Raw genomic sequence first — 22674 nt, 5'->3', positions numbered from 1 at the left:
AATTGACCTTAATCAGAGTAGACATATTTCATTTGATGCAAACTAAAATAAGGCGTTGAGGGAGAGAAGTTCAAATATAATTCCATACTCCTTAAGGTCCTAAATAACTTGGAACAACTTTAACATTTCCCTATCTGTCACTCACTCGACATTGGTGTCGATGTAGTGACACTAGGGGTCACTCTTGGGAGCCCGAGACACCTCTGGTCTTTGATAAAAGGCCAATGAAAATTGGCGAGTGGTATTTGCATGCCACTCCCCCGGACATACGGGTATAAAAGGAGCTAGTATGCAACCACTCATTCAGATTTTATCTTTGGAGCCAAACGGTCATGCTCATTGAGCTGAATATCACTGTTCATTCACCTCTGCTGGATCTGACGGCGCATTTCAGCGGCTTCTCCCTCCTCTGCACTGGTGCACTGCAGAGAACGCCCCTGTGCGCTTCGGCAGAAAAACTAGAGAGTATATTTTCTGAAAGAGCATTTTTCCCCTCTAAAAGAGTATATTTCTCTAAAAGAGCACACACACGGAACGTCTTTTTAAAGATGCGTCTTTCTAAAGACGCCTTTCCGATTGTGTGTTATTCCTGGTTGCGGTCATTATCTCTCAACTTCGGATGGTCATGATTGCTGTCTTTCGTGTCTGGCGCGACCCACATGGAAGCAGCGTTTGTGAATGGTTCATGTTCTCACTGCGAGAACATGACCATGGCAACTTTGCGGTCGCGGCTTGCTTTCTTACGAAAGCAAGCCACCCCAGTGGCTCCCCGCCTCGGTCCTTCTACCTACGGGTATGAGGCCAGCGCGGCTAGCACTGGGGGCGATTTGGGGACCCCAATGGGATTGTCTCCGCCGGGTATCCCCCCGCGGACCTCCCATTTCCCAGCACGCTCGTCTGCCCCAATCAGTCATCCGGATGAGTTCTTGTTCAGAGCTCGCGAAGATGATGAGCTCTCGAGCGCAGCATCGGAGAGTGGGCTTGTCCAGTCGGATGCAGAAGCCTCAGCTGGGTTTCCCCCTTCGGGGACGATCGCCCAGTCACAGGCCAATGCCGAAATGATGGACATGCTTTCCTGGGCGGCCGCGAGCGTCGGGCTAGAGTGGAACCCTCCGCTCTCCCCTGAACCCTCACGGCTTGATGATTGGTTTCTGGGCTCGCGGCGCCACTCAAAGCAGCCGTGCCCTGCTCCAGTGCCATTCTTCCCGGAAGTACGTGAGGAGCTGACGAAGTTGTGGGAGGCACCTTTCACTGCCCGGTCCCGACTCCACAGTTCACCCGCTCTCACTACCCTCGATGGCGGGGCGGCCAAAGGCTATACGGTGATTCCCTCGGTGGATAAGGCGCTCGTGGTGCACTTATGCCCGCAGAGCGCCGCCACCTGGCGTGGACGCCCTAAGCTCCCGTCCAAGCCCTGTAGGCTCACATCGTCCCTGACGGCTAAAGCCTACAGTGCTGCTGGACAAGCCGCCTCTGCCCTGCACGCCATGGCTCTCCTGCAGGTCCACCAAGCCAAGGCACTGAGAGAACTGCATGAGGGTAGTTCCGCCCCAGATTTGATGCAGGAACTGCGCTCGGCGACGAAGGTCACGGCGCGGTCTCTCGGGCGGATGATGGCCACACTAGTGGTCCAGGAGTGCCACCTTTGGCTCAACCTGGTCGAGATGGGCGAGGCCGACAAGACACGGTTCCTTGCTAACCCCATTTCCCAGGCGGGCCTATTCGGCGACACCGTTGAGGACTTTGCCCAGCAGTTCTCGACGGTGAAGCAGCAGACGGAGGCAATCCGGCACATCCTGCCCCGGCGCGGCTCAAGATCCCGCGCCCCGTCTGCTCGTCTCCAAGGGCGTCCCCCTACGGTGACTGCACCGGCTCCGCCGCAGCCCGCCTCTTCGGCCCGGCCCCGGCGTGGAGCCCACCGCAGGAAGCCGACGCCACCCGTCTCACAGCCGGCGCCGAAGAACCCACGGAGGTCCTCAAAGCGCCCCTGAGACGGGCAACCCAGGGACGAGGGAACTCACTCACGTGGAGCTGGTAGGAAGACCACTCCATCCCCCGGTGGAGGGCCGGGTGGAAAATCTTTTGTTGCCTTTTTGTTTGATTTCGCCGCACGCCCAAGTGGCTGCGGTACCCAACAGTCCAGCAAAAGAGCGGCTTCCTTCCTCCCTGGGTCACATACCCGGTGTGTACGGTCGTCACCACGACTACCATCCATGGGCTTTTTCTTGCAGGATTGGCGCTCCAGCGGTGCCCTTTCCGCCCCTGAACGCCCAGCTGTGGAACACAGACGCCCCCGATGTGGCAGCCTCCACGGTTTGCGAGGACAGGCCTCTTCCTCCCCCGTCCCAGGCTGTTCCGGGGGTGGTCACAAGGAGCCAGGTAAGTGCTTCGATGTCCCTAGACTCAGCACGGCCATGACGTGCTGTGGCACCTTGCGCTCCACCCCACCGCGAGGCCCCACCTGCCGGTACGTCCGACGACATTGTCCCCTTGGTCCCCCTCACGCGGAATTTGGACGCGTGGCTTGCGCTTTCCAATCTGTCATGGTGGCTGATCCGGACCGTCCGACTCGGCTACGCGATTCAGTTTGCCAGGTGCCCGCCCAGGTTCAGCGGTATTCACTTCACCTTGGTCAAGGGAGAAAATGCTGCCACCCTGCGCGTGGAGATCGCTACCCTCCTACGGAAGGACGCGATAGAACCTGTCCCTCCAGCCGAGATGAAGAAAGGGTTTTACAGCCCCTACTTCATCGTACCGAAAAAAGGCAGTGGGTTGCGGCCAATCTTGGACCTGCGAGTACTGAACCGGGCTTTACACAGACTCCCGTTCAAGATGCTGACGCAAAGACGCATTCTGGCGAGCGTCCGGCATCAAGATTGGTTCGCGGCGGTAGACCTGAAGGATGCGTACTTTCACGTCTCGATCCTTCCTCAACACAGACCCTTCCTGTGGTTCGCATTCAAGGGTCAGGCGTATCAGTACAAAATCCTCCCTTTCGGCCTGTTCCTGTCTCCTCGTGTCTTTACGATGATCGCAGAGGCTGCCCTTGCCCCGTTAAGGGAGGTGGGCATTCGCATTCTCAACTATCTCGATGACTGGCTAATCCTAGCTCACTCTCGAGACGTGTTATGCGCACACAGTGACCTGGTGCTCTCACACCTCAGCCGACTAGGGCTTCGGGTCAACTGGGAAAAGAGCAAGCTCCTCCCAGTTCAGAGCATCTCTTTTCTCGGTTTGGAGTTGGACTCAGTCTCCTTGACGGCGCGCCTTAGGAACGAGCACGCCCAGTCGGTGCTGGCCTGTTTGAAGGCGTTCAAGCAGGGAACAGCGGTTCCACTGAAGCTTTTCAGAGGCTCCTGGGGCATATGGCATCCTTGACGGTGGCCACCCTGCTCGGGTTGATGCATATGAGGCCGCTTCAGCACTGGCTCCAGACTCGGGTCCCGAGACAGGCATGGTGCCACGGGACACACCGCATGGCCATTACGTCGGTCTGTCACCGTCTTTTCAGCCCTTGGACTGACATCTCATTTCTACGAGCAGGTGTTCCTCTAGAACTGGTCTCCAGGCACGTCGTGGTCACGACAGACGCCTCCAAAAGTTTCCGGCCGTTGATCCAGGGCAAGCACGTGTTAGTTCGGACGGACAGCATGGCAGCGGTAGCATATGTCAACCGCCAAGGCGGTCTGCACTCTCGCTGTATGTCACAACTCGCCCGCCGTCACCTCCTCCGGAGTCAGCAGCACTTCAAGTCACTGCGAGCCACTCACATCCCGGGCAACCTCAACACTACAGCGAACGCGCTGTCATGGCAGGTTTCCCTCAGGGGAGAGTGGAGACTCCACCCTCAGGTGGTCCAGCTGATTTGGAGTCGATTCGGACGGGCACAGGTGGACCTGTTCGCCTCCCAAAAATCCTCCCACTGCCCGCTCTGGTACGTCCTCACTGAGGCTCCCCTCAGCATAGACGTGCTGGCACACAGCTGGCCCCCTGGCCTATGCAAATATGCATTTCCCCCAGTGAGCCTGCTTGCACAGACCCTGTGCAAGGTCAGGGAGGACGAGGAGCAGGTCGTCCTGCTGGCCCACCCAGACGTGGTTCTCGGACCTCACGCTCCTCGCGACAGCTCCCCCCTGGCAAATTCCCCTGAGGAAGGACCTTCTTTCTCAGGGACGGGGCACCCTCTGGCACCCACGCCCAGACCTCTGGAATCTCCATGTCTGGTCCCTGGACGGGACGCGGAAGACCTAAGCGGTCTACCACCCATGGTGCTAGACACGATCACTCAGGCTAGGGCCCCCTCTACGAGGCGCCTGTATGCTTTTAAGTGGTGTCTATTCGCTAAGTGGTGTTCTTCCCGACGCGAAGACCCCCAGAGATGCGCAGTCGGATCAGTGCTTTCCTTCCTGCAGGAGAGGCTGGAAGGGAGGCTGTCCCCCTCCACCTTGAAGGTGTACGTTGCCGCCATAGCAGCACACCACGACGCAGTTGACGGTAAGTCCTTAGGGAAGCACGACCTGATCATCAGGTTCCTAAGAGGCGCCAGGAGGCTGAATCCCTCCAGAATGCGCCTCGTTCCCTCATGGGATCTCTCCGTAGTTCTTCAGGGTCTACAGAGAGCCCCCTTTGAGATTTTGCAGTCAGCCGAGCTTAAGGCACTCCTTGAAGACTGCCCTCCTGACTGCGCTCACTTCCATCAATAGGGTAGGTGACCTGCAAGCATTCTCTGTCAGCGAAACGTGCCTGGAGTTCAGTCCGGGTTACTCTCACGTGATCCTGAGACCCCGACCGGGCTATGTGCCCAAGGTTCCCACCACCCCTTTTAGGGACCAGGTGGTGAACCTGCAAGCGCTGCCCCAGGAGGAGGCAGACCCAGCCCTGTCATTGCTGTGTCCGGTGCGCGCTTTACGCATCTATTTGGATCGCACGCAGAGCTTTAGAGTCTCTGAGCAGCTCTTTGTCTGCTTTGGTGCACAGCGGAAAGGAAGCGCTGTCTCCAAGCAGAGGTTCGCCCACTGGCTCATTGACGCCATAACTATGGCATATCTCGCCCAAAACATGCCGCCCCCAGTAGGGCTACGAGCCCATTCTACCCGTGGTGTAGCGGCTTCTTGGGCCCTGGCCAGAGGTGCCTCTCTAACAGACATTTGCAGAGCAGCGGGCTGGGCAACACCCAACACCTTTGCAAGGTTCTACAACCTCCGGGTGGAACCTGTTTCATCCCAGGTAGTGGCACGCAACACAAGCGGATAAGCCTGGGATAGCTGGCCAGGTGTATCGCTTGCACATAGTGCCTTCCACCTCCTTTTGAGCTGAAGACGTGCACCGTAAATTCCCAGTAGTGTTCACAAACTTTGTTCCCTGGTTGACTTCCTCCGAGCCCTGTGGCAGTCGAGTTTTCGGAGAGACTCACTGCCGGCCCAGTACACACGCTAACTAAGAGCCCTGTTCTGGGGTAGGTGCTCCGCATGTGGCGGTTCCCTGTAAGGCTAACCCTATGTGATCTATATCCTCTGCTAGTTCGTTTCCCTGCTGGCAAACTGCGTCTTCCTTGGGCAGAGCCCCTCTGCCCCAGTCTCCATGTTTGAAGTAACTCCTCCCCCATTGGGCAGGATCTACCTTGAAGGCTCTCCACATGGTTGGAAAGACCACGTGACATATTCTTCCACTTAAATATCCCCCCCTCTCTTTGGGCGAGGTGTGGTCTCCGCGGTGTCTTCCCCTTGGGAGGGACACTCCCTGACTAGACCTGACGGCCCAGTCGGATAATCCCCCTTTTTTTTAGGGAGTGGAAAAAGAGAAGGGGAAAAGAGGTCACGACTGGTTAAGCCTGTCTCTATCTTTGGGTAGTCGACTTGTCCCCAAAAAGGGCCGTTCGACACTCATAACTGTGTTGGGGGAGGTTACATGTCAACCTGGTGTGCTGGCTATGAGGCACACAGCAAGTCTGCCCACCACACACCTCCAGTTCACGTAACACAGTTCAGCCTTGTGGCGTTTTGTATAGGGACCCCTAGTGTCACTACATCGACACCAACGTCGAGTGAGTGACAGATAGGGAACATCATGGTTACTGGTGTAACCTCCGTTCCCTGATGGAGGGAACGAGACGTTGTGTCCCTCCTGCCACAACGCTGAACTACCCGCTGAAATGGCCGGACCTTATATCGGCTCCTCAGCATAAAACCTGAATGAGTGGTTGCATACCAGCTCCTTTTATACCCGTATGTCCGGGGGAGTGGCATGCAAATACCACTCGCCAATTTTCATTGGCCTTTTATCAAAGACCAGAGGTGTCTCGGGCTCCCAAGAGTGACCCCTAGTGTCACTACATCGACACCAACGTCTCGTTCCCTCCATCAGGGAACGGAGGTTACACCAGTAACCATGACGTTTTTTTTGTACATTGGACATTTTTATTTTTAAAGTTAAAGTCATTGGCTGAAAGACACCAAAGTACAACATACTGAACAGTTGTACTTCTATACCACATGCCTTGCTTTCGTCTGCAATAAATTAAATATGGCGTCAACTATGATAAAGATCTATGGAGAAGCAGTTATTTTTAATGCAGATCTGATAAAATAAGTAGTAGTACGTTAACTTTGGCAAAAACAATGAGGATGTTTTAAAAATTAAGGTTCACTATGTGTTTTAGGATGATTCCAGATGGGAATGAGCTTTAATTGTATTTTGGCTTCAAACTGAAAGTTACTGAGGACATAGAGCTTTTGTGTGTGCACAATTTTATGCCTCACCTCTTCGCTGTACTTGCTAATGTAGGAGTAAATCTCATTGAGAGCACTGAGCATGTTAAACTCATTGGAGTGCAGTCGTGCCTGTTCTGCCAAATACGCATTCATGTCCTGATCACTGATGGCTGGCAGTTTGCTGATGTCAGCGTAGTACCTGTAGACACAGCCAGGGGGCGAAACTCAATACCAAAAATCCACATTATGCTGGAGTCTCTATGTGCTATGGTTTTAATTACATTAGATGAAATTATTTTACCTTTCTACCCAGTTCTTGTAGTTGGGGATATCTTTAGCATAAAGCAGCTTATTAGAGGGTGAGTCTTTGCCCAGTCTGTGCTCAGATGTGGAACAAGAGTCCATGAAGGTTTGAGCCACAACGGACAGACATGCATCTGTGATGCTGCTCTTATGGATGTCAAACACAAACTGGGGATTCTTGATCACATTCACCCAGAAACGCAGAGGAAGGCTGCAAAAATATAAACAAAAAAATAAAGACCAATAAACAGATTGAGGTTAAACTGTTCTGTTCTGTAGATCATTTTCTGCTAGTGACAATGTTAACAATTTACAATGTTAGTTAAATAAGTTCAAGGCATGGAAAATGACTTGCAAACAGAATATATTTGTAAAAGGTTTAATAAGTGTACATTTTATCCTTTAGATTTGGCTGTGTGTGCGAGTTTGTCCTCTCACCAGTTGCTTTTCCAGGTGTGGCGAACATCTGTGTCATGAATGCCGTGCTTGTCTGCTTGTTCATCCAGGAAGTCGAACATGTATTTAATAGCTAACGGAAGTGCGCTACCTCTGTGCACTGTACTGAAGAGAGTCTCGAACAAATCATCCACAAATTTTTGCAGAGTACCCTAAGAGAGAAGTACACAAGAACACTGTTAAACAGAGTAACAAATGAACATTCAAGGTGCCTTAAACTGTAAAACACTATACATTTTTTTGCAGTTTTAATGGAAAAGAATGTGAAAATGCTATAGTAAAAATAATTATTGGTGTACTATGTTGGTTGAGAAAGTTATACTTTATTTAACAAGACAATACATGAACTTTTACAGTAAACATTTTTATTGAAGGAAAAAAGTATGATTTACCTCAAAGTTAATGATGAAAATTTATATTATGATTAACAAGTTAATACATATACTTTTATGGTAAACGATTGTTAAAATTACGGTTAAAACAATGTGATCATCACATTTGATTATATTTAACTGATACACATACAAGATTTCTTTCACCAAAAACATTTTTCTACCATCATAATTCAAAATTTTGTTTTACACAAGTCATTCATTTTCCACCCTCTCTATGACCCTTAGAATTAAACAGGCTGTTATTTCTACTGTAACTTTAACACTTATATCTTAATGACCTCTGACCACAATGTTAAAAAGAGAATTACTATAGATGTGTGAATGTTAACAGTCATATGCAAATGTCTCATGGTTGTGATGTCATAACCATGATGGTTTCTGAATGACTTTGACAACATTTTTGTAGCTTAGATTTCATAAATGGCTGGAGTGGACCGGGGAGGAAGCTTTGCATTACAGTATGTCTAAATAGTAGACTTTTATTTCAAAAGAGCAAGGAAAATCATCTTTAAGTATCAAACAAATCTCAAAAAGCAGACAGTATGGGAAAAAAACTTGACTTCACAGAGCTAGATACCTTAGTAGCTAACAGTCGGGTGAGGTAGATCTCAGATACCATCTTGCTGCCTCTATCTCCTTCCTTCTGGTCTCCGTGCTCATGATTCTTCACCAGGTGCCAGACTTTAACTCCGCTCTCCAAGTCCGGGGTGATCATGGGAGCACGTGACCGCAGGCTGTCTGGACTTCCTGTGTACCGGAATGTCGAGTCTGCAGAGAACAAGAAAGACGATTATGAACTACTTAGGGAGAGTTTAGACCAAAAGCGTTCTTGAGCAAAAAAAGAAATAAAAAATCACAACACTACAGAATAAATATAACAGAATGCAGGTCTTGAGACATGTTTTTAAAAGTTCAAGTTCTTTTTAACCTGACACGACATCTAAAAAATGTGCCACTCGATCCTGAAAAAACAGCAAGATGTGGTGCAAACAAGACGTGGTTAAAGACGTCCGTCTAGCGCATGTTTAACTAGAAATACGATTGAAAAACAGTGCATCGGGATGCAAAAATGCAGCATTCTTCCACGACAACATTCTTTCGGATAAATAGAAAGAGCGCGGCCCTCTCACATTTAATTTACTCTGCCTAAAATCATGTATCTCTTTCTCTCCTTTCTAAAGAGGATTCATCTTTGTCTTCATTCTAGACAGAGTCAGATGAGTTGACACTCTCTGGTCTCCTCTTAAAAGGCTTCATAATTGGCTCGTCCTGATTCATTGTGCTGCTGACATGCTTTAAACGTCTGTATTGCAGGACCTAATCAATGCATCTAAAGATTTCTAATGTGTTAAGCCCCCCCCCAAATCCATCTTATCTCATCTCATCTCATTCCTATCATGTAAAGTAATCAGTCTCTTGCTCACTTCTTCAATTAGATCCGTCAGGGCTTTTTTACACAGTGGCTGAGTGCTCTCTTGGGAGGCCAGATCGGCTTTGCACAATGGTGGTATAATCTTCTGTATCCTTTCAAAGCTCTTTCTCTCTGTCACTGTCACTTGGCTTCAAAGGGCATGTGAAACAGCAAAGGAAGGCAAATAGCCTCTGCTATGTTGAGACTGAAGTGGAATTTTGAGTCACAAGGGAGGACCCGGGAGAAATGGATTCGCAAAGGGGATGTGTGTGTGATGGTGGTGTTAGCTGTAGGGGGTACAGGAAGAAGTGGATTGGAGTTTCAATCCACCTTAAGCTACTGCATACCTACAGCCCTTTTGGCCGTTGCCACAGAGTTAGCATTGAATAATTACTACAAGAGTGTATCTCACGATATAATACACATTGCATTTCAATCCACCTTAAGCTACTGCATACTTACAGCCCTTTTGGCTGTTGCCACAGAGTTAGCATTGAATAATTACTACAAGAGTGTATCTCACGATATAATAAACATTGCAATACATGCAGAGAAAGATAAAAAAACGTAAGACCACATTTAAAAATGTGAGATTCAAAATGTAATTTGAAAAGTAAACATAAAAAAAAAAAAAAAAAACATTTGAAAAAGAAAAGAAAGAAAATGTTTGGCATAAAATGAATATGAAATATTTATGACTGTGCATTGGTATCAGAGCAATATCATAAAAAAAGTATCGAAATATATCTATAAATGATTGTACAGTATTGTGTTTTTGATGTGTGAGTCGCTCTCCTCCGGCAGTCAGAGGTGTGTGAGCAAAGTGTTATTTTGGGCCGGGGGTGCTGGCATGCTAAACTGAGCTGAGCTGCTAAGTGTTGAGCATTAAATTGATATGAATCAATCAGCGGGTATCTTAGCACAGCTGTGCCCGCTGTACCATGCCATGACTGATGGGCATCAGGGCCCTGCCAGATGAGATAGCTGCTTTTTATGCACCACACACAAGAGCAGGAGGTGGGGAGGGGAAACAAAGTAAGCTCTGTTGTGCCACGTTATACTTATTTTATGAAAAAAAAAAAAAAAAGATCAAAGTGCCAACTCAACCCCAAAAACTTTTAACTACCTAATTCAGGAGCACAAGACTAAGGTTAGTTGGTAAATGAAGAGTGCAGCTGACAAATAAAGATTGCTTTTCAGAAGCATTGTAATGATGCTGCTGGTGCTGGCAATGAGAAAGACGATGGAGTGAAGAACCCAAGAGCAATTTTATTAATAAAAGTGAGATCCAATAACCCTAACTATAAACATGAACTAAACAAAACAAAACAAAACAAAATAAACTAAACTTGACTTGACTTGACTTGACTTGACTTGACTTGACTACGTTACCAAACATAATACCTGACAAAGGACAATGGAAAACATGAGGACTTAAATACATGGACAAGGGGTAAAACAATGACGAGGGAACCAATGAACAGACAGAACTGATAACAAGATAACAAGACAATGAACCAATGAAAACAAGACACATGAACATGGAGGGAAACAGGAATCACATGACTAAGGAACCCATGACATGAAACAGGAACTAAACTTTCAAAATAAAACACATGAAATACATGAACCAACAGAATAAACATGACAAGCGTCAACATAAATGCAGTGGTGTTTCTTACATATTTGGTTGTTTGATTTTTCCCTTTGAAGTGTTCCCTGAACTTTAAATGTCATTGTTTTTGTAAATGATAAGAGCAAATGATTACACTCTTTCATTAAAGACACCATGGAATCAAAATAGCATGGGCTTTTAGTCCATGTCACTTAGCTTTGAGTTCATCTATACATCTATAAGCTGACAAAACAAAACTTTAGAAGATACGGCTTTAAAAAATTGTCTTTCTCTTCTGGGAAAACAGACCAAAAATATTGATGACTCATCTTGCACGACACAGATTTCTGTCCAGTCAAATGCTCTCTAGAGTGAAAATGTCCCTCCCCCTAAAACTACCTGCAACTGACTAGCAAATAGCAAATAATGGTTCATGGCTGTGACAAAACTAATGCCTACTGGCTTTTTTTTTTTTTTTTTTTTTAAGGACAAGCTCTTCGATATGACCCTCCTCAGCTTTCTGTTTCAATAGGAAATCATCAACACAGGAAAAAAACTAAAGTTAACTAGGCAATTTCATGAGTTCTTTAAACAGCACATATGCAAGAAAGCGTAAAGGTATTCTCAAGCTATGGTCAATCAATCCCCAACAAAAACAACCAACCAAAAGATGAAAGAAATACCAACAGTGGGAAAAAGAATTAATGTTCCCAATGAAAAAAAAAAGTAGCCCATGATAAAACCAAACATTTTGATAAAAACAAACTTGTAAGGAGATTCACAGACTATCCACTGACACAAAAAACACACAATCTCTAACTCAGATGGGCAAAAAGGCACAAACACACATTCAAACAATCACTCAATCGTTGTCACTATGCACATCTTCAGTAACACATCTTCATCTTAAGTAAGTCTTATTTCTAAAGCAATCTACATCCTCCATATTGGGTGGTCCCATTTCTCCAATTAATTTTAATACAAGTGCTCTATCTAGGGATAAACAATCTCATTTTACACAAATCTAGTGAATTGACAGCAGGTGAGTGTTTGTGTATAGTTTGGTAGTGTTGCTAGTTAACAATGCATGAGAGGCTCTATTCCCAGGCCCTGGTATTTGGCTATTTGTCATTTTGATGTTTTTTGTTTTTTTTTTGCACGTGGGCATGAAGCATCATTGGCGGTGCGTAATTAGCAACCAGAGAGTGGCCTTAAAATGAGAAGGAGCCAGATGGGGAGCCCTGTGGCACTCCCTCACAGCAACGCAATTGGGAAGCAGCTAATATGTCCATTACGGGTGGCATCCAAATTCAGCAGAGAAATTTGCATTATTGAGATGCACGCTAAATGCTAACACCTCTCTCTCTCTTCATCTTACACTCTCTGGCAAGCTCTCTCGCCCTCTATCTTTCTCTCATTTTTCGGTGCCCTGAAGGCTCCCTTGGGCGTCCCGTGGGCTGCAAAGCAGAACTGCAGTGCACGGCTCATGTACACATGGTAAACACAGTCATCAGAGCTATCATTTAAAGCTAGAGAGCTCTTCAGACATGATTTACATAAGTGGTCATCAACAAGTTTGTCGCAAAATGGGTTGCAGGTGTGTTTTGATAAGGGTCGCAGACAGCAAGGAAACGAATCAATGCTTAATGCAAATAATAAAATTAAACTAACAATATAACCATGAATAGCTAGTTAGCAAAATTAATACGTTTATCAACTTCTAAAATGGAGGAAAAAATTGTTCTCATTTCTTTTGTTGCCATAAATCACACTTCTGCTGTTCTTTGTGCAATTACAAAATTGTCAGTCCAGTTATCCTACTGAGCCTATGTCATATTAATAATTTTGTTAAAAATGATAAATTAATAAAATTATCCAATGATAAATTATTGGACCTACATTAGCATGGTAATAAATGACAATGTTTGATTTTATGAACATTTTTGATCAAAAAACATTCAGGGACTAAAAACGGAATGCATTTTATTTTGGTTCGTTCTGAGAAAAAAATAAAAATTCCGTTACGATTCAAAAGTTCCACAGCCTCCAAAATAAAAGAACGGTTAACAATGTTCTTTTTAAAATTACAGTACTCTGTGCTAAGCGGTGGGTGAAATAACAATCGCAGTGTTGCCAGATCTAACAAGAGATGCAAGCAATCAAAATAAGCCACTTGCCTTACAAAAATAAATTAGTGATTTATCACAATAGAAATCATAACAATCATACAGTTAATTAACAGTTAAGTAATATTTTAATTAAAGATCTGCTTCCGAGTCAAACCCCAGCAGCATCAAATCTGTATTAATGCATTATATCTAACAATAATTCAGTGACTTGGAAACAACTGAGAAAAGTACTTTTTACATCTAATAATGTTTTCCTTGTATCTGGATTAGCTGTGCATGTATATGTAGTAATTATACATAGTTGTTAAAAAGGTCTTCATTCACAGAATACGTCATCCTTAACTGACAATTAGGCAAATAAATATGTGATGCAGCAATTTACTTAAGGTTAAAAGCACGTTTCATTTTTTTCAGGCAACATGAATTGGTGTAGTTACAAAAATATACTGTGATAAACCCCTTGGCCTTTAGTTTCATACAAAAATTATCGTAACAAAATTAACCGGTTATAACTGGTTACCAGCATTTAATAATAACGTTTTCACTCTGGAACAATTGAAAATCACTTTGTTCCGGTTTTCGGTTACGTTCTGCTAAAAATTTAGTTCATTTTCAGTTTTCGTTCCTTGAACCATTTTTAGTCCCTGGTTGGGATGCCACTAAATGTTCAATAAAGTAAAACCAATTGGAATCACTGTTTTTCATCAAAAATTATATATCGTAAAACAATAACATTGTAAGAAATATACTCACCATATCGACTTATCGAAGTCCTGGAGATGCTTGTGGTGGGTGGAATGTTGTAGGAGGATGTCTGCTTAGGTACTAAAGCAACCACACAGCGGTCTGATACCTGTATAAAACAAATATTGTTAATCTCTTTCCTTTCCTCATAGTACTTATTTCAAAGTTCTTGGTTTCATAGCCTCTTATTAACAAGAACATTCAAGATAGTGGAGCCCAAAGTATAAAGGCCCAACTATACTTCAGTTTTCAGCATGCCCGTATGTCTTGTGCACAGAGTAGGTGACGCTAATGCAGTCTCTGCATGCAGTGTATGCGGCTGCCGTTGACTGTGCTAAAATAGTATCACAAAGTAGTGAATCTGTGGAACGCTTCTGTATAGGCTCTTGTTTAAAAGATTGTACTTTGAAAGGCTGAGCGCTCGACCGTGTGCGAGATGGAATAGCACGCGAAAAAACAAAGTAAACCCTAGCCTTAATGCTGTTCTTTCAGAGGTTTTAAACTGCTTTTGAGGAGTTGTTATGAATTTAGAATAAAATATTCTGAATTTTGTGAGACAGATCTTCACAGTACATATCCAATACATTTCAAAACGTTGTGAAATAGTAGGGTTTCTCCCCAGTGTGGAAATAAAGTAATATTTAAATGCTTCAAAAAGATCTGTTCTGGTTATAAATGTATAACGAGTGTTCACACTGTGTTCTTGGATCAAACGCACATTAAAGCCTTTTCTTGAGTAAACGCACCACAGAAAGATTCACCCATCATGCTCTACAAAGAAAAGGGACTGTGATTAGAGATGATGCCCATATTTACATATGACAGCACATGAGATCTCATTCACTGTGATATATGGATGGAATAGAGTGGATAATATGCATCATTTACTGACTGTTATATCTTGGGCACAGAGATTCAGCATTAAGATGAAATAAGCTGGTTTATTGGTGTAAGCTGTTTAAAGATGGTCTGCAGTCTGGCCAAGCTGGTCTTCGGCTGGTCTAGCTGGTCTCCCAGCATGGCCAAAATGGTCTTCATTTGGTCTAGCTTTGCCTCCAAACATACCCAAGTTGGTCTTAAGCTGATCTTGCTGGCCTTCCAGCCAGGTCAAGCTGGTCTTCAGCTGATCTCCAGTCTTGTCAAGCTGGTCTTCAGATGGTTTAGCTGGTCTCCCAGCCTGGGCATGCTGGTTTAGCTGGTCTCCCAGCCTGGCTTAACTGGTCTTCAGCTGGTTTAGCTAGTCTCCCAGACTGGCCAAGCTCGTCTTCATCTGGTCTTACTGTCTTTCTAGCCTGCCCAAGTTGGTCTTTAGCTGGTCTTCCAGCATGGCCTAGCTGGCCTTCAGCTGCTCTAACTGGTCTCCCAGCTGGCTGGCAAGCTGGTCTCCCAACTTGACCAGATGTCAAGTGCCCAAAACCCCTATAAAACCAGCAAACCAGACCCAGCTTGACCTTTTTTTTTTTTTCAACAGGGAGAACAGATAGCTTAGAGAGGATTCATGTACACAGACTAAGAGGGAGAGAGAGTCTGAGATTTAGAATGAAGGGTAATGACAGAAATACAAATACAAAGGCAGGTCAACAGATAAGACGTTGACAGGCGAATGGCTGTAATGATTGAATAATTGAGAGATGGGAAAGATAAATGCTAGGAAAGATGAGGCGATGGAGTCCAGGACTCTGTCTAATCTTCTGTATTAATATGAACTGTCAAGACCTTTAGAGGAAATGAGGTCTGCTCTCACACAGACAACCAGCTCAACCTTGATTCTACACATGAAAGCAACTTCCCGAATGGATCTGGCAAAACCAACACTACTAGTTATATTATCTGCCGTTGAGGATTTTTTTTTCTCAGTCTCTATTTTTAACTATAACCCAAAGAATCGAGTGAATATTTTGAGTAGAATAATTTGTGGTGCTCACTAACGTTCATACCTAGGGTTAAGGATTTGGAGAAAACCCTAACCTTAAACTTTAAAAAATACCTACAATTATGCAGCTTGTTCATTAGAGGTGTGTTATAACTTTAACCAACTGCACATATGATTTTTACCTGGCAGATGATAAAACAGGTGTATACCATAGACTTAATTTCAAGAAGGGACCCGAGCCAGATCTAAGGGCAAATATATTATAGAGATTTGGTGGTGGGCTCTTTTGTCTTGGACCAGTAATCAACCACCCCACCATAGCAACAGCATAGCAATGCACTGACAACCACCCACAACAGCCTATCGTGCTTGTGAGTTTTTCAATGGCCAGTCTAGTGTCTAATAGCTACTTCATAATTCATTGCAGGACTTGAACCCACAACCAACCCAGATGCTTAACCAATAGGCAACTCCAGCCAACTAGTGAGAAAAAAAAATCATATACTGTATGATTATGACAAGGCTTGTATCAGGAGGTCAACAACCTCAGTAAGCAGAAGAACTAGGTCAATTTCTTCAGTCTAAGACCTCTCTTGCGAACAGGAGGCATCAAATTTTGAGTCTATTTCAAGATAAAAAACAAAAACTATGTCTTCCATAATAGAGTCTATATGTACCCAAGAGCTCTTGATAAGGCTGAGGGTAGTCAGGAGTCTTCTTTCACCTCTCTGCACTCTCAGGGCGGATGATTTTACTTTAGCCTCTGTACGCCCCAATAAGCTGCAGCCCTATTAGTGCAGGTCTCCCCTAGGCCAAACCTCACTGCAGACCTGGCTAATAACCTGACTGGAGAGGCACTTGAAAGAGTGCAGAACTGTAGAGGAATCATCTGAGATGTCACTGGGTTCATCACTCACAAACGTCTTTTTTCTCTGTCTACTTCCATTGCTACTCACTTTCTCACTTCCGAATTCCTCTTTTTTCCAACGTCCACCTGTGACAGTTGCATGGCACCAGTTTCTTTTCCTATTGCTTCTTCAGCCTTTCTCTAGACTATATTGCTGTGTTCAAATGCTGAAATATGCTGCCTTTGCAGGGAAAATATGGAGGTACAGAAGGATGGCAAAGGCACGTCTGAATCCGACTTTTGTGTCACATCCTATTTACTACGATGCCTTCATTTACTCGTTTTAGTGTAACTAAAATTGACTGTTACCTAATACTTGTCTGTGCTATGTAATTTTATGCTTACCACTAGCTTATCAAAATGCTAACATTAAACTCAATTAAAATTAATTGTGAGTCGAGTCTCCCATATGGAGCCCGCTATATGTGTGGCGCAAAGAGATGCTGCCTCTGTCAAATCGGTCACTTATGAGGTTCTATGACAAGGAGGCAGCTGCCTATGTATTTGGTGGTGCTGGCAGCCGTATGAAGCCTGAATGATGGAGGGTAGATGCATTAGCACTCATGGGATTATCCTCAGTCAGTCAGGCAGGCAGGCGGGCCATCAGTGGGTGTGAGAGCGATAAGGGTTGAGCTCTCCTCATGATAATGTTTGCATCAAACAGACAGCTGACCCCTTTTCCCCATGTATCTCTGATGCCTCTGCCTGCTCTCTATCTGATGCTGATCAGTGATCTAACGCTTCTTTAACTCAGACGCCACATCTAGGCGGTAGGGAAGGATGCAGTGATGTGTCCAGCCATTCTGCTTCTTCTTTGAAATATGACAGGCTTAGTCATGCTAGTATGATGAGCGTGAAATACAAGAGTCTTTGGCACATCATAAATGTTGCTGTGTGAAAGCTGTTTAAAGACAACATACAATCAAAATGGACCCTTTTTACATTCTTAAAATATATTTCTGGCCTTATTGTGCACCATTTATCAGTGCACATTATTCCAAAGGAAAAAATTAAATCTTCACAATCTTTCATTAAAATGTAACAAATCACTGAAAATGACTTTCTTTTTTGTCTGACATCACCAATCCCTATCTTCCAACCACCTGGCTCCATTCTGGTATGGAACGGCCACTTTTTTTCCCGATTGAATCAATTGCTGATGAATTAATCCAAGTCCTGACCTACATTTATTTCTTAGAAATACATCACATTACAAAGGTAACATTAGTTGTGAATGGTGTTTCATGTTGACTGTTAGATTTATAAATGAAAGCATCCTAATAAAGATTATAGATAATAAATGCATTGTCACATATTTTTACCTAATGTTAAGCACGTGAGCACCATGGTACTACCCACATAAACATTTATATACTGTACAGTATATGATTTATGTCTGTGTGTCTTACTGTATATTAACATGATGTCATCTGACACCGGTTATATAAACAGGGCTGTATGTCAGATTGTAAGTCCTGGAGCACTGTCAACAGAAAAGCTGGCTTAACCCCTGGTAGTGATCAATGCCAAGCGTGTTATACAGTGATATACTGGCCACACTGGCCAGATATGTTAATCTACATTTTCAAATGCATGAAAATGTCATTTCTGTGACATGCATCTATCAACATACATGTTATTCTTTGTTGTTCTATTATATTAAAAAACATATTTTAAGTGTACCATTATTGTAGATTTTTATTTTTTATTTTTTTGGCAAAACAACACTGAAGCATTAATCTCTGGTGACTTTGAGAGAAGCATATTTTATTATTATTATTTTCTTGAGTATGTATAGCATTTATGTATCAATTGGCTAAAGCACTTCTAAAAGAGGCTATTTAGACTAGTGTCAGAAATGAACTTTTCTATTAAGGGGCAACATTTGCCCCTGGAGTTGTTTTTAGGGGCATTTTTCACCATTATGAATTGTTAAGGCATATTTTTTTTTTTTTTTAACCATACAAAATATGACAATATAACATCATTGTGTTACATCAAATATTTCAAATTAATCAGTTACTCAAAAAACATGTTCAACCTGAATAATCAAATAAGCGGTTACCTTACCTTATCAAATAATTTCATGAGACACATATATACTAGGTCTAGAATAAAAAGAAATATATCCGATGTTACAAATAAGAAATAGAAATCATAAGTGGATTTTTCCCCCCCACATTTTCAATTTCGGGGTAATTTTTGTCACCTTCAGTGGCATTTTTGCTCTGAGCCCTTGTTAATTTCTGGTTCAGACCAAATGCGTTCTTGTGCTAAAAAAGCAAGATGTAGCGCAAAGAATAAGGCAAAACGCAGGTGTCTTGAGAGGTGTTTTTAACAGCTGAAGTTCTTTTACGCAGGGGCGAATTATGAATTATGGGCCCCGGGGCCAATTTTCATTTAGGGCCCCCCTGGGCCAATTATCTTTTAGATTGAAGTATCTTTTAAAGCTGAGATCCACGCAATCCATTTCTGTTTATTTATTTAAGTCTCTTTTAATACCCGTTCTGTTATTTACATTCAGATTAATTCAAATACACTACATGGATGTGGTAAAGAAAGTGCTTAACTGTTCGCTGGACAGCCACTGTTCTTAAAGAGACAGCCATTGTTCTTAAAGAGACAGTACTATTTAAGCATTTGTTCACATCAATGTAAACTCAATGTAAATACTATAAATTATGCATAAAAAAATTTTAAATTAAAAATTAAAAAAACAAAACAAGCCTGTAACAAAATGTGTAAACGTGCATACTCTGGTGGCCAAAAGTTTGGAATAATGAACAGAAATGTACTGTTTTGGAAGGAAATTGGTACTTTAATTCACCGAAGGGGCATTCAACTGATCACAAAGTATAGTCAGGACATTACTGATGTGAAAAACAGCACCATCACTATTTGAAAAAAGTCATTTTTGATCAAATCTAGACAGGCCCCATTTCCAGCAGCCATCACTCCAACAACTTATCCTTTTTTTTTTTTCTTTTTTTTTGGGGGGGGGGGGGTTTCCCTTTTTCTCCCAATTTGGAATACCCAATTCCCAATGCGCTCTAAGTCCTTGTGGTGGTGTAGTGATTCGCCTCAGTCCGGGTGGCGGAGGACGAATCCCAGTTGCCTCTGCGTCTGAGACAGTCATTCCATCCACCACGGCAACCACGCTCAATTCACCATGCGCCCCACCGAGAGCAAACCACATTATAGCGACTACGAGGAGGTTACCCCATGTGACTCTACCCTCCCTAGCAACCGGGCCAATTTGGTTGCTTGGGAGACCTGGCTGGAGTCACTCAGCACGCCCTGGGATTCGAGCTAGCGAACTAGCGAGCTCCAGGGGTGGTAGCCAGCGTATTTTACCACTGAGCTACCCAGGCCCCCCCAACAACTTATCCTTGAGTAATCATGCTAAATTGCTAATTTGGTACTAGAAAATCACTTGCCATTAAATCAAACACAGTTGAAAGCTATTTGTTTCGTTAAATGAAGCTTAACATTGCTTTTGTGTTTGTTTTTGAGTTGCCACAGTATGCAATAGACTGGCATGTCTTACGGTCAATATTAGGTCAAAAATGGCAAAAAAGAAACAGCTTTCTCTAGACCCCCATCAGTCAATCATTGTTTTGAGGAATGAAGGCTATACAATGTTTGAAATTGCCAAAAAACTGAAGATTTCATATAAAGCTGTACACTACAGTCTTCAAAGGACAACTGGCTCTAACAAGGACAGAAAGAGATGTGGAATGCCAGACGTTCAACTAAACAAGAGGATAAGTACATCAGAGCCTCTAGTTTGAGAAATAGACGCCTCACATGTCCTCAGCTGACAGCTTCAGTGAATTCTACCTGCTCAACACCAGTTTCATGTACAACACTAAAGAGAAGACTCAGGGGTGCAGGCCTTATGGGAAGAATGGCAAAGAAAAAGCCACTTTTGAAACAGAAAAACAAAAAGAAAAGGTTAGAGTGGGCAAAGAAACACAAACATTGGACAGATAACAGATAATTGGAAAAGAGTGTTATCGATCTTAACCCCATTGAGTTTTGTGGGATCAGCTGGACCGTAAGGTGCGTGAAATGTGTCCGACAAGACAGCCACATCTATGGCAAGTGCTACAGGAAGTGTGGGGTGAAATGTCACCTGAGTATCTGGACAAACTGACAGCTAGAATGCCAAGGATCTGCAAAGCTGTCATTGCTGCACTCGGAGGATTTTTTAATGAGAACACTTTGAAGTAGTTTTTTTCAAATTGTATAGTAATTTTTCACATTATTAATGTCCTGACAATACATTGTGATCAGTTAAATGCCACTTTGGTGAATAAAAGTACCAATTTCTTTCCATAAGAGCAAAATCTGTACATTATTCCAAACTTTTGGCCACCAGTGTATATTTAAAGTGACAATAATACTTTATGAAATATTTTAACTTTTTCAAACACTTTAAATATTGAAGAATTTTTAAAAATAGGCTCTTACAGCATCTATGCATGAGTTTTTGGTGAAACTCAGCAAAGAGTTCAGGCAGTTCTGGCTTGCGCTGCCACATCTTTTCTAACTCATCAGCGTTCCATTCAGAAATGATCATCACTATACCCTATTTAAACCCTATTTAAAACTTTAAGACAAGGTTTTGTCAAACCAACATTATATTTTGTCTCGACAAACTTTATGTATCTTGTTAAATCAGTACTTTTGTACCACACAAAATCTTATTTTTCCCAACCACCAAAGCCAAGTTATTTTTTGTAATGTAGGGCAAACATGCAGTTATAGCAATGAATAGTGTATAGTTTGTGTATCTTAAGAGTACACCCTGGGCTTTTCAGGGATGCCAAATGTTTCAGAGTCTGGCCATGACAACTTCCTCTCCTTGCTCTATAGAAATGTATGACATTACAATTCAGCACCTCAAATGCAATATGATTTTTTTTTAAAATCAATTATCATGTTTTTATACACCAAACACTGTATTGATGTTTGAAAAAAAGTTACATTGTAAAACCTTTTTTTATAGTAAGATAACATTATGATAACAAACCATGAGATACTGTATGTACAAAAACCACAAGATCTATATAATGACAGAGCAAGCTGCATATGTAAAATAAATCACACTTCAAATATATCTTTAAAAATTATATGTCAGTATTTTAAAAGCTTTTTTATTGTGGTGGACATGAATGGAATGGAATTATGATTGAGAGATATACCTCAAAAGCCTGTTGTATCATTTGATACACACATTTTCAACATGATTTGTCTATAAAATAATACAATTTAAAGTGTGTACATGATACTTCAATTCAATAAAAACTCATTTTGAAATATCAGTAAAAATATAATCCTTATTTTTCATTTTACTTTATCAAAATCAGCAAAAATTTCACATTAGATGAGTGCATCACAGTGTGAAGGTAGCCATTTTGGAAAATATATTACTAGGTCTTCTACTTCCAGAAGAGCATGGAACCTTTCACCAGGAGGCAGTAAACATTTAGTACACAGCATACAACAGTGTTTTCAGCCAAGTTTTAATCATGTTGATGATATAGAGGCTCTCCAATATGGAGTGATGGCCACTCCAATACCTTGACTTTGTTGTACTTAAGCCATTTTGCCACAGCTTTGGAGGTATGCTTGGGGTCATTGTCCATTTGAAAACCCATTTGTGACTGAGCTTTAACTTCATGGCTGATGTCTTGAGATGTTGCTTCAATTTATCCACATAATTTTCCTTCCTCATAATGCCATATATTTTGTGAAGTGCACCAGTCCCTCCTGCAGCAAAGCACCCCCACAACATGATGCTGCCACCCCCATGCTTCACAGTTGGGATGGTGTTCTTCGTCTTGCAAGCCTCACCCTTTTTCCTCCAAACATTTTTTGTTTCATCAGACCATTTCTCCAAAAAGTAAGATCTTTGTCCCCATGTGCACTTGCAAACTGTAGTCTGGCTTTTTTATGGCAGTTTTGGAGCAGTGGATACTTCCTTGCTGAGCAGCCTTTCAAGTTATGTTGATATAGGACTCATTTTACTGTGGATATAGATACTTGTCTACCTGTTTCCTCCAGCATCTTCACAAGGTCCTTTGGTGCTGTTCAGGAATTGATTTTCACTTTTCGCACCAAACTAC

At 43.2% G+C, this 22674-nt stretch overlaps 1 protein-coding gene across 1 annotated transcript in view; it reads right to left on the bottom strand.

The window, feature by feature from the left end:
• LOC127419895 (plexin-A2-like) overlaps nucleotides 1-22674 on the bottom strand; it is a 318335-nt gene that overhangs the window by 9106 nt on the left and 286555 nt on the right. Inside the window, exons 27-31 of the mRNA XM_051661704.1 lie at nucleotides 13773-13872; nucleotides 8442-8632; nucleotides 7452-7621; nucleotides 7012-7224; nucleotides 6759-6909 (exon numbers count right to left, since the gene is read on the bottom strand). Coding sequence (XP_051517664.1) covers nucleotides 6759-6909; nucleotides 7012-7224; nucleotides 7452-7621; nucleotides 8442-8632; nucleotides 13773-13872 — 825 coding nt within the window. The remainder of the gene's footprint in view (nucleotides 1-6758; nucleotides 6910-7011; nucleotides 7225-7451; nucleotides 7622-8441; nucleotides 8633-13772; nucleotides 13873-22674) is intronic.

Source organism: Myxocyprinus asiaticus, chromosome 29, assembly GCF_019703515.2.
Source record: "Myxocyprinus asiaticus isolate MX2 ecotype Aquarium Trade chromosome 29, UBuf_Myxa_2, whole genome shotgun sequence".
Lineage (NCBI taxonomy): Eukaryota > Metazoa > Chordata > Actinopteri > Cypriniformes > Catostomidae > Myxocyprinus > Myxocyprinus asiaticus.
Note: the sequence above shows the minus strand (reverse complement) of the source record. Positions and strands in the feature narration are given on the sequence as shown.